The 13292-nt window shown below is 37.2% G+C and overlaps 1 protein-coding gene across 1 annotated transcript in view; it reads right to left on the bottom strand.

Annotated features, from left to right (window-relative positions):
• Nucleotides 1–13292, bottom strand: part of ZDHHC14 (zDHHC palmitoyltransferase 14) — a gene marked incomplete at both ends in the record, with an annotated part of 108724 nt that overhangs the window by 27732 nt on the left and 67700 nt on the right. Inside the window, one exon of the mRNA XM_079532575.1 lies at nucleotides 10856–11014. Within this exon, the coding sequence (XP_079388701.1) occupies nucleotides 10856–11014 (159 nt within the window). The remainder of the gene's footprint in view (nucleotides 1–10855; nucleotides 11015–13292) is intronic.

Below are 13292 nucleotides of genomic sequence, written 5' to 3'. Positions count from 1 at the left end.
TTTGAAAGTTTCTCTTTCAAAACACTCAATAAAAGCTTTCTAGCTTAACAAGACCAATAACAACAAAAAGCATTAAAAAATATTTATAGGCCAGCCTGGTCCTTCAGCTTGCAGCTTCCATTTTGTGTATGCACAGTGATTTCAGAAATATATATTAAGTAGGTCACTTCAAAAGTACTGCCTCCTTTTTATTTCCATAGAAACTACTGCAGATACAAAGAGCACAATAACACTAACTGACAAAGCAACTTCTCAGCTATCCTTCAACAGTCACCACTATTAATTATGCATTTCTGTCAGTATGAACGACAGCTTGTGTGCTGCACTTACCTGCATGGCCATTCAGAATATGATTTGTCTTTTATGTCATGGTTGCTACTGCTGAAATGCACACCCATTGTCTCACTATGCTCACATCCACTGCTTGGTCTCCACCAACATCTAGCAAGTGCTGATGCATGTCAGGTGAATGGCACTCAGTGGGTGCCATTTTTCCTGCATGGAGGAATTCAGTTCAGCACCTTTGCTTCTCAAGCACTTCTACATTGAACACCATTTGTCAGACTGCCCCTCTACTGCCACCTGTTGCATGGGAGCAATATATAATAGGGTACTGAAGGAAGGTTTTCAACATGTACTGCTGTACCACCTCCATCTTCCTTGATATCATGGGCCAACAGAATAAAATAGGAAACATTACTTCTGGAACAGCCCTCACATTTATGAGCTGCTTCCTTTCGCATATGCTCAATTGAATCACTGCATACCAACATATTTTCTAAAGCTTAACATGACAGCAGATCTACAGGTACGAAATCATCTAGGTCACATTAATTGCATATTTCAGTCAAGTCAGAATTCACTTTCTAATTCCCTCAACTCATTCAACTAAAAGCACTACATGGGAAATGCACAGATCTAGGGCATTCACAGAATGCTTACTGTGCTTCTAAATATTTAACACTTAAAAACACAGAGACCAAGATGGCAAATACCCATCAGCCCACTGTTCAATCATACACATATTCCATCTCAAGTAACTGGGCCAGCATTAATTGAAATTCTTTTTTATAGTAGAGGGACAAGATTGGACCACTGGTCCATTGTTCTGGATGCACACTGAGCAATTATGTGGAGATACTAACACATCTGCAGCATATATTTGCCATAATAACAATTAAAGCTCTTTGTAGGACTATGATGACATGATATGACCACATCTATTCAGGCTTCTCGACTTGGCATTTTGTAAGACAAAAGGGTATTTTCAGAATTTGTTTTCCCTTGAAATGCTAAGGAAAACAAAGTTAGTTTTTAAAAATTCCTATAATGATTTTTTTTTTTTTTTAATTACAAAAAGTATTTTTTTTCTAAGACAACGGCTCAGTCCCACAGCCCGAACCATGTATGCATGGAAAAAGCAAATATCACCACAGCATTAAATCCTTTACAGTCAGTTCAGAATTCCTCACAATTTAATGTAACTAATAAAAAAAATCTTGTGTTTGTCCTTCATAGCTTATTCTTAAAAATTTATCCTTAGCTCAGATGTTTGGTTCCACTAACTTAGATGCTATCATTCCTAAGAAAATCATTAGTACTAAAAAAACTGATGAGACTTGCCATCAACTGGTAATAGCAATCACGAACATGGATCTATTTGCATCACTTAATGTACATAACATTTACCTGTGAGACAGTAATTCCCTGTACAATGTCTTTACAATTAATTTGAAATCAGAAGATACATTTATGATTTAAAAAAAACAAAAAGGGTGAATAACAAAGGGCTTATTGCAATTTACATTTATATGCATGCTGATGTTATTTAAGAACATCTGCTAGGGACAATACACAATGGATTCCTTAAACTATCAAGCTCTAGTACTTTTATACTTTAAACCCAAAACAAAACGCCTTCAACTCCCCAACCTCCCCCCCCCACGAAATCCAGAATGAGCCTTCTAGCCTTAAGTTTACATTCAGGAAACACCTACCAATGATTTATACCAGATTGCACTCTAGATATTGAGCTAATCTTTACAAGACGACACAAAGTGAAGCAGCAATATAATGCTGTGAAAAAACAGCCTCCATTAACAAAATAATAATGCGCATGTACATCTATACCAAATGTTCAGACATGCAAATGCAAGGCATACTTGACATTTTATTCTCACAATCATAGAAGTACTATCCTATCAAGTTTTGCTGTTTGGCTGCATTTTTAAGAAAATCAGTTGTAATGTCAACTTCTTCCATGTCAGTCAACTTAGGTAGTGACAGACTAATGTTGTTCTCAAAAAGAAAATGAACATACTTAATTTTGTTAATAAAAGATTTATTAGGAAAACATCCAATCATTGCCCTAAGATAGCTCACAGTAATTAAACTATTGTTACATAGCTCACTTCACTGCTTCCTCCAGTAGTCAATGTTGACTAATGAACAACAAATCCCATCGACAGCATGCACGATAATAGCGACATTTTCAAAGGCTGCAGCAGCTGTTCAGAATGGCTGTTCTCTGGTAGGCAGTAGGAACATACAAGAAAAAGTATATTATGCATACTATGCATATGTATGTGTATATATATATTTATATATATAAATACATATATAAAAATATTAGGAACCACACAACTGCCAGACACACTCAATCATAAAGGAGGAAAGCTCAAATCACCCAACATTCTTCATTACCTTTCGAAATGTTATCATGCCAAGTGTAAATATTTGGTCATTTATTTCGGTTTCTAATGATAGTCCTTTGTATTTTCTCCTAGTAATTTCTCTCTTTAATTTTATTCTGTCTTCTGAGACTTACATCACTTGCAGATTTGGTATTTTGATCACCTCTGCTCTTTCAACCGTATGCGGATAAACACAAACTACAACTTTTCTCCAAAGTAACCTATAATATAATTACCTCTTTTTAAAAGACTTGCCTTATTTCCCAGTGCTTTGGCCTAAGCATGAAAGGGGAAAAAAAGCAGAAATCACAAAAACCAAAATCCATCCACCTCTGGCATACATACCATGCTCCCCGATCTTCTAAAGTACATCTGGTATACAGATGGAACAATCAATAAACAAATAATACTTAACATTTGGAAGTATGCTCCATCTGTCTCCTCTCAGGTACTCTGAGAAGGTAGCACACCTTCTACAAAAAGAGCCAAAGCCAATTCTCACATAGAATCATCAAGATTGAAAAAGACCTTCAAGATCATTTAGTCCACCTACCACCAATATTTCACCACTAAACCATGTCCCCTGGTATCAAATCTAAATGTTTCATGAATACTTCTAGGGATGGTGACTCACATATGAAAACTAGAGAGAAAAGGAAAAGGAAAAGAAGGAAAAGGAAAAGAAGGAAAAGGAAAAGAAGGAAAAGGAAAAGAAGGAAAAGGAAAAGAAGGAAAAGGAAAAGAAGGAAAAGGAAAAGAAGGAAAAGGAAAAGAAGGAAAAGGAAAAGAAGGAAAAGGAAAAGAAGGAAAAGGAAAAGAAGGAAAAGGAAAAGAAGGAAAAGGAAAAGAAGGAAAAGGAAAAGAAGGAAAAGGAAAAGAAGGAAAAGGAAAAGGAAAAGGAAAAGGAAAAGGAAAAGGAAAAGGAAAAGGAAAAGGAAAAGGAAAAGGAAAAGGAAAAGGAAAAGGAAAAGGAAAAGGAAAAGGAAAAGGAAAAGGAAAAGGAAAAGGAAAAGGAAAAGGAAAAAAAGCAGCTAGCCTTTTAGTTTCAACTGTTAGAAGTTAAAAAGAGTCACTTTCCAAGAGATCTAGAGCTAGCGTTTTACTAGTTCAATCACCCAGATAAAGTGAAAATTTACTCTTTTATTGCTCTATAATTTACTGCTATGAGTAGCATCTCATAGCTTTTCTAAACCCAGAAAGCATAAGAAAAGAAATAGGTAAAGATCAAGAAAGGATGTAAAGGCAAAAGGGGAGATAGTAAGGTAACAAAGGAAGATTGGTACAGAACACAAGCAAAATGAAGTCCTGAAGTCCTGACATCACATAAATGCACACTGGTTAGAAAGAACCTGGAAGTCATGGGCAAATGACTCTGACACAGCATGAGTGTTGCTAAAACCAAACAGACAATGCCAGTTCCCACTCTGTTTCTGAAAAAAACTAGTGTTTTCCAGGGTGGAAGATGGTGAGGTCTGGAATGAGTACAGGGAAGAGGTGCTCCCACACCTCACTGGTAATGCTCTTTTTGTCTTGTTTTATGTGTGTTAGATTTCATATGCGTTTCAATCAATAATTCCCCATTGGAAGAAAACAGATTTACAACACTGGTGCTTAATAAGGGAAACTACTTTCTGTAACTGATTTTTATCAAAAATCTGCTGTTTGGAATACTGCTGGGTACATGACAGAGTGTATTTTCAAAACAATACATCAATGTAATGCGGTCAGGATTAGACACAAGACTATATCTATTGCCCAGGTAGAATGCTTAAAAGAAGCAATCATTTAACCGGAACAGTAGTGTCTATTCACTTCTAATATAGCATATTTTCTGGGTTGGTTTTAAACAGGACCCACTTTTCTTGCTTATCCCAAATGCACTGCTTTGTATTCCTTAGATGCCCATTGATCCTAACCATCAAAACCACTGAAATATCCTCAATGTCTTAGGCCAACCTGTATTATATTTGACTAGTTTTTAATCAAAGACTTCTTCATATGTGTTCAAGGAGTTTATAAAATGCACTCTTAGCTTTCCAATATTAGATTAAAAATGATAACTATTCATATTTTCACAGAATCACAGAATTGCAGGGGTTGGAAGGGACCTCCAGAGATCATCGAGTCCAACCCCCCTGCCAAAGCAGGTTCCCTACAGCAGGTCGCACAGGTAGGCATCCAGGCAGGTCTTGAACATCTCCAGAGAAGGAGACTCCACCACCTCCCTGGGCAGCCTGTTCCAGTGCTCCGTCACCTCACTGTAAAGAAGTTCTTGCACACATTTGTGCGGAACTTCCTATGCTGCAGTTTCTGGCCATTTCCCCTTGTCCTGTCTCCACTCACCACTGAAAACAGTCTGGCCTTGCCACTCTGCCCCCTACACCTTAGATATTTATAGACTTGGATCAGGTCCCCTCTCTGTCTTCTTTTCTCAAGGCTAAACAGACCCAGTTCACTTAGCCTTTCTTCATAAGGGAGATGCTCCAGGCCCTTCACCATCTATGTGGTCCTTGTATTGATAATTTATTGATAATTTAATTAGCATTGATGTAACATATTCAAATGTGGTTTTGATTACTGAAGGACTAGTAGTTTTATTATGTTTTGATGTCAAGTAAAAAAGCTTGCTTTTGTTTCTCTGTGCTCCCAAGGATCTTTCTCTTTTCCCTCTTCCCCCCGAAGACGCTCCCACTGCAATGGCTAGTCACTAAAAGAAACAAGCTAATGAAGATCTAAAATCAGAATGCCCTTTCATCAACACTCTCAAAAAGCAACATCGTTTTACAGTTGGATATAAAAGAATTAATACTCTGTGCTAACGGTGTAATATATAGTTTAAAAAGTCATAAGAAAATAAACTAAGCTCAAAAACTAAAACACAATCTTTCAATTTTCTAGATCTGTATCTTTATGTAACATGCAACCTGTTCACAAGAACAACAACTGGAAAAACAAACCCCTGCCAACCTAATAAAATCTTGACACTTGGCCTCATGTTCAGGATCTACAGAAAAGCGCCTATAGGATTGATGAACATGGCTGCCTAGGATCCATCAAGAGTTATGGAAAACAAAGTGTTAACCCTCCAGGGTTCAGGAAGAACTACACTGAAAATTTCTGAGAGCGTGAGAACATTCTGCAGGAAGTATCAGCATGCTTGCCCTCTTCTTCCCTTCTTCCCAGGGGATCCACTCTGGCCATGGCAGGAAACAGGCTGCTGCACCAACTGAAAGGTCTATACAGCTTTGCATGCCATTCTCATGCTCATCATTTAAAAAAAAAACAACACAACAAAACACACAACAGAACACAAAAACAAACAACAACAAAAAACAACCCAACAAACAAAAAGACCCAACAAGCTGCTTTCCTAGTAATCCTAATGAAAACATTTCAAAATCAAAGCATATTCAAAAATTTGAGCTTTCAATCCTTTGAGTTGAAAGAATCTGACAAGAAAAGTTATCTTTATCCATCAATCACATAAGAATCACATAAGAACTTCTAATATATTTTTAAAAAATAAAAACGGCCAAATTCTCTTTGAGGAATAAAAACAGTGGCCGTCCTTTTCCACCCATGCTGCTTTTTTGTCTTGGTCTAAGCAAGTTACTTTAGTTGATAGGCAGAACTGTGACATGTTAATACAAGGAAGACTTTAGACAATTAATTCACTGGACTAAGTTGATTTACTGCTTGCTAATCATTATTCACTGTTTTCTCTTAGCCATTCTATACAATAATTAGGGAAATTGTTTGGAAATAGTGAATTGCCTCTTATTCATCTTTTATTATAGAAATTTCTAATTATTCATCAAGAAAGTAGAGATTTAGTGTTCAAATGACTAAATATATATTTTAAAAGTCAATTCAGAATCAAATCTGACTACTGGCTTCATAACATCAATAGTATAGCACCACATAATGCATTAAAAACCTGTTCACAAAACTCAACAATAACTAGCCCAAGCTGAGAATCCTGTGGTAATTCCTATCTTTAGCTATTGTGTTTACATGTACATTAGTTTAAATTTGTTTACATTTTAAAGCAACATATGGTACACAGAAAGCCCTTGAGGGGCTAACTTCTAGTTGCCATTCACAGAGACAGTTAAAGAAAGCAAGAAAGAAATACATTCAATATGTTTATCTGTGGGAAAACATTTCACAGAATTTCCGAAAGCATTCCACAAAGATGCAACAAACTGCATTTATATGAAAATCCAGATTCTTCTGGATACTATTATGAAAACATTGTAGAGCTAAAGCAGTTTGAAATTGATACTATATATAGAACGGTAATTAGGTAGCTTTGGAAATTCATGCTTTTGTTTAAGTAAGCTACATAGCTATCTATGGAAAAGTCATGAAATGAAAATCAGAAACAAGATCAAAAATTAACATATACGCTTAGTATTAACTAAATGTAAGGGGAAAATGGGAATAAGTTTTAGAAGTACTCAAATATTAACAATACCACTGAAGATTCCTTACAAGATGAAAAGAACCAACAGAAAATACCAAATGAAAGAGCTTCTCTATCACACTGCATTCACTGGCCCAGTATCATAACACCTTTAGGCAAAATTACTGAGTGGTTTCTTCTGTATAGTGAGTGCTGACTTGAAGAAAAACTCCATTCTTTTATCCCACAGTCTCTGTACTTAGTTTATAGGTATGCAGGAAATGCGCAAGGTAAAAAACAATGCATTAACCTTATTGGTAAGTAGGTCACAATCATGAATTATTTAAACATCCAGATGTGTGTGAAACATGAGTATTTTTTGCATTGCTTTAGTTATAGTAAGGAACCATGAAATAGTGACACAAGAACATTCAAAGCTATCGTACGATTTATTCACTAACCAAAAGCATCATCATATAGACAACACTAACTTGTAGGAGTTAAGTGCATAACATTCTGATTAACTGTACACTCTTGCATCATTAGTTTTTCAGAGTACATTAGCAATCCAACTCTCCTGACATGTAGTCTGCACAGAAAATTAGTTACAGATACTTACAGGTTTTCCCTTATTGAAATAAATGCACACGAACACATGTATGAAAACGCTTTAATTAAAAACAGTAATGTACTCTGAAAAGTCATAGTTAATTGTACATAGGTCACTCCAAAAGTAATGCCTCCTATTTATTTCCACAGAAACAACAGATGCACAGAGCACAGTAACACATGTGATAGAGTTACTTCTTAGCTACAAAACACTTTTTCAATAGTCACCATCATTAGCTATGCATTTTCACCAGTGATGAACAAAAGCCTGCATGCTACGCTTGTAAAAATATGCACCAGTGGAGGTGATCCACTGTTTCACAGCCACTATGACAGCACTGTTGCTAGGAAAATGTTGCCCATGCAGTCCTCAACACTGTCCTGAACAGACGGAAGTTAGAAGGCGCTAATCTAGGCTACTCGGCAGGTGTGGTAGAACAGTCCAGCCACCACTGGCAATACGCTCCACAGTCTTCAAACTGGTACAGGTCCTGGTGTTACCATGTTGCAAAAGAATGGCTTTCTTCTACTCCGGCATCACTTTGGAAGTTTGAGCCTTCAAGCTCAGTTAGTTTAGTCACGATGTAACAGTCAGAGTTAATGGTTTGCCCAGGTTCCTGGAAATTCAGAAGGATCACCCCTTTCCATCCCCAAAGACATCACTTTACCCACTGAGGGCTGAGTTTTGAACTTTTCCTTCAATGGGAAGTTCACACATTGTCACTCCATGAATTATTGTTTTGACTCTGCCTCGTACTGATGACCCCACATCTCATCACTGGTAATAACGTGATCCAGAAAACTGCCATCTTCAGCCCCATATTGGTTCAATAGGTCCCGACAAACTTCCATATAGCATCTTTCGATTCCTGTGTGAGCATCTGTGGGGACCCACCTGACACTAACTCGGTGATATTCCAGTGTTACCTCTACTGTTCTCAATGCACTGAATCTGACACAGTTCCCTGGTCATAATCTGCCAATTCATATGGATAAACTGACTGAGATGCTCTTTATTTTGTGATATGACAGCAGCATGGCTGTCCAGAATCTGGCTTGTCTTTTACATCACTGTTGCCACTGATGAAATGCACCACCCACTGCCTCACTCTGCTCACATCCACTGTTTGGTCTCCATCAGCGTCCAGCAAGCATTAATGAACATCAGTGGGCACCATTTTTTCCCGTATGGATAAATTCAGTTCAACACCTTTGCTTCATACACACTTCCATGTCAAACACCATTCTGTCAGACTGCCCCTCTGCTGCCACCTGTCTCACAGCAACAAAACGCAGTGGAATATTGGTGTGCAGGTTCAACTTCTACTGCCATAGCGCCAACATCTGCTCCTGACATCATGGGCCAACAGAATAACTAGGAAGCATTACTTTTGGAGCAGCCATTACAATTCCCATTACAAAGGCTGATGGGGAAAACTGCAGCGAATTCATTCCAACAAATGAATTATTTGAAAACAAGTAGCTTTAAATCACAATTGTGTAATAACAAATCACAATCATCTCACCAAAAAAAAAATAGGAAACAATTACTGCTTGTACAAAACACTCACTCTGTCCCTTTTCTAATATATATATATATATATATATATATATATATATTCAGACAAATTAACAACTGTTGCTTCAATACAGACATAATCAGAAGACAGAGATTGTTTTTAAGTTCCCTCTCCCATCACTAATTCTTCTCACTGTAGGCTTCACAAATTTAGTGTTAAAAGGACACAATCAGCGTACATACAAACTGTAAATAAATTCCTCATTGCAATTTACTTTAAAAAGCCAAAACAGTATTTTTAAATAGATTTCAAGATGTATCTGTAAGGGTTGCTCTCATTTATGCACTCTCTTGATGAGGATAACAACCCCCACCTTTTATTTACCTTTTCAATATTTACTTTTTTTATGTACTGGTCAACAACTGCATTTTCAAGCTGTCAGATTTGTGACAATAGCATCACACTGTAACATCCAAGTTATAAATTTGATAAGATACTTTCGTGAAGATGAATCAACTGTAACATCCTTGCCATATTCAACAGCTTTAACAAGATTTACGCAACCCTAATACGTCAGGAATGCTTATTTACCCAGGGAACCATCTACAGCTACCAACTAATGGCACAGGGCCAAAAGGCTACACTTCTCACTGTCATGTAAGCATGCTCATTATACGAGTATCATCTACATATGAAATTATGATACTTCCAGTGACTGCTTTATATCTAAAAATATCAGTACTGAATGCTGCAATTACATTTCTCAGCTGGAGACATCTTGCTACATTATTTTCTTGAATGCATAAGATCCAGGCTCAACAGTGTGCTAATCAGCTGCACTGAACTCTAAATGGGATTTAATTAACTATAAAACTACTCGGATTTGATTGGTGAGTTTTTTAGTTTGTTTTAAAATCCAAGCGCATCTTAATCACCTTGCCTGCCCTCCAAACAAAACAGTCACAAAAAAGACAAGATGCTCAGAGGGAAAAAAAACCAGCCCTATAGTCACAAAATAACCATAGGCCTTGACATCATCTACTTCCTTTCCAAATAACATTTCTCAGTAATTTCTTACTGATTCTGACTTCAGAAGTTTCTAGCCTTAAAACTGTTCAAAGGCAGGAGTTACCTACAGTGTGCATTCCCCTGTGTAACTCTAGCTGTTAGAAGTATGCCTTTCAAAGCTGGTCCAAAATTAACAAGAGAAGCAGCTCCTTGGCTGCAATTTAGTTTGGGAAAGGAAACAATGCTGAGACTCCTTTAAAGATTTGTCCCTCTGCACTAGAAATTTCATCGCAGATACCACATGGTCTCACTTGGTTTGGGTGCTTCTTTGTTTAGCAGAGCAGGATAGGAAAGGCACATGCATAGGAGAGGTTTCTCTTTTCTGTCTTAGACACAACTTATGCATTAGGTCAAATCTACTCATATTCTGCCTTCTAAAATTCTTAACGTTTAACAGAGTTTGTAGGAAAAAGGATGAACACAGCAAGTGTTCTCATGAGCAACCCTGTCACTAACTCTGATAGTTTCTTTTCCCTCTGATTTCTGAAGCATTCATAACATACATACATACATAGCGTTACCAAGCTAAACATACGCCATATATATATTTTTTTACTCACCTACGCAGTTATCGCAAAGGCTGCAATGTGAGGCACGAGGTGGGCGGAAAATCTTGCAAGTAAAACAGTATTTTAGTTTCACTGTCTGTCCATTGATGATCACTTCTTTTGTTCTGGGAGGGGGGCGGTATCCTCCTGAACTGGAGCCATTTGCAATATCTAAACAGGGAAACACAATACATTAGGCTCTGCACATGAGCCATGCTGCATGCACTCAACCATTCTTGACGGCGACCTACAGTTACAAGTTTGTATCGACTTCATATTCATATACTTGAACTGGCTTCTACCCTTCTCATTCTCCTAGAATAAGTGCTCTTAAAGATAGGAAGAAACATAATTACAAATAGCATCCACAACCAACTAATTTGAATTAAAAAAAAAATAAATGACAAAGCAATGCCCAAAATAAAGTTTCAGATGCTGACAGCTACCTTGAGCCCCAAAATCTTACAATCTCATACCCCTGAGCAGTCTGTTGAGAATACATTACAAACAATGACAGCTAGTTGCACAGTATGGTGAAAACATAAACAAATGTTTTCAACAGAGTTTATTCAGTTCAACCTTGAAATACAAGTTTGATCTAAGGAAGATATTCATCTCTGAACATGTAAGCAGACTGATCATCAGCTCATTTAAAAAGGGAAAACATTTCAGATGACTATTTCAAATGAAGTACCTCTTTCAAAAGCAGTACCTCTTTGTCAGTTTATCTGCTCTTCTGAAATCACAATCAAATCAGGCCACAGAAGTGACAAAAAATATATATTTTTTTATTACTTTCAGACACACAGAACAGGAAAATCAATAGGGAAATGAAACCAATTTTTTTTTCCCCCATACATGAATGCAACTGCATTTTGAAGTCAGGGTCACCTTCACAACTATGTTTAAGTCATCTCTATCACTTTAATGCTGGGCAGGCATGGCCGGATGACTCCGAGATCCATGACTGGTGTTTGAGGTCAAATTATTACAAATATCACTCCAGGTGCCATTTTTGTGAAGTCTGCAGGGATATCTGCACAGCCTACAATCTACACATTGTCAGTCTGGGGGAGGTGGGAACCAGAATGCCTCCTACTTAGAAAGGCATTCAAATTAGTGTAATTGTAGACCTGATAGTAAAGGTGCAATAACAGAATTAGCAAATCTAGTTTAGGAAGTTCTCATGTGCAACCTCCTCACTCAAAAGCATGCATCAGTAGAAGTATCTATGGAACACCACTGCAAACTTGAGGACTGAAGCAAGTTGGCCTCTGAGTCTCCTGGGAAAGGAAGTGGAAGAAGGTGCAATAGATGCAAATGAGAGAATCAAAACATGAGGCTCCTAAGCATCCCATACGGGAAAGGAGTGGTGAGTACTAAAGAAACAGTTGCTCAGAAGCAGCTTGTTAGACCCTGTCAGATGTTTGGTTGTACTGAATTGCAACCAGACCCTGCACTGTTCCTGGAATGCTCAGCCAAGTCCTATGACCATGGAAGCAGAGGTTACTGTGTGGCTCTCATACCAATCAATAATACTGATTTTGACCTCAAAGCCAGTAGTACTTACCATCATATTTATGACTAAACAAGTGCTGCACATAAGTTACTACTGTATTTATTTACATGCTGAAGCGTAACTACACAATAAAAGTTGCTGAAGATGTGATAGAGACACTATCTTAAGTTTCATATTTATTCATTTTTATGTTTATGCTAGTTAAAAGAAGCTTAACTACTTAAACGATGGATTTTGAAGCATTCTAGCAGGTATGAAAATTGATGAGGTCAAAAGGAATGACTTAATTTCTCCAGGTTATACAGAGAACCTATTCTTATGTGCTTTCTTTTTCAGAAGTAAGCTGAAAGTACGCTTTTCTGAGGGCAGAGCACAACTGTGCTCGTGCTGTTCAACATTTAACAGAGTTATGGCCAATTCCTAGATCCAGACAGGAAAGAGTTTCTTACAATTCTGGGGCCAATTCTCATATACGCAGTTTTTTTTTCCCCTCTACATTACAAGTTAGTAAGTACTGGGAAACAGTGAAATAACATCTTACTAGCACCGACCCACATAATGCAATACAGTACTGTTAGGGAAGAAAATTTAGGGGAGAAAACAGTACAAAGTTGTGGTTATGAAAATCCTCTATTGCTGATTTTAGTTGCTATCATTGAAAAAGGCAAATATGCTTCAACAGATTATACTTTCAGTGACATAATCACCAGCAGGCTTGTAATACTCTTAGTCTTTATATAAGTTCATAGACCTTAAAAAGCACAGCGTTATATCCATTTTTGACCTAAGAGTTAAGAAAGACTATTAAGTTCTGAACACAAATGTATGTCATTAGCCCCAATTAACTCTTCATTCAAACATGTTTATGACTACTAGTTCATTAATAAACCAATGATTCCCATTTCATATTTATGGTTATGTAATTGTAGC

Source organism: Tetrao urogallus (assembly GCF_951394365.1).
Source record: "Tetrao urogallus genome assembly, chromosome: 2".
NCBI lineage: Eukaryota > Metazoa > Chordata > Aves > Galliformes > Phasianidae > Tetrao > Tetrao urogallus.
Note: the sequence above shows the minus strand (reverse complement) of the source record. Positions and strands in the feature narration are given on the sequence as shown.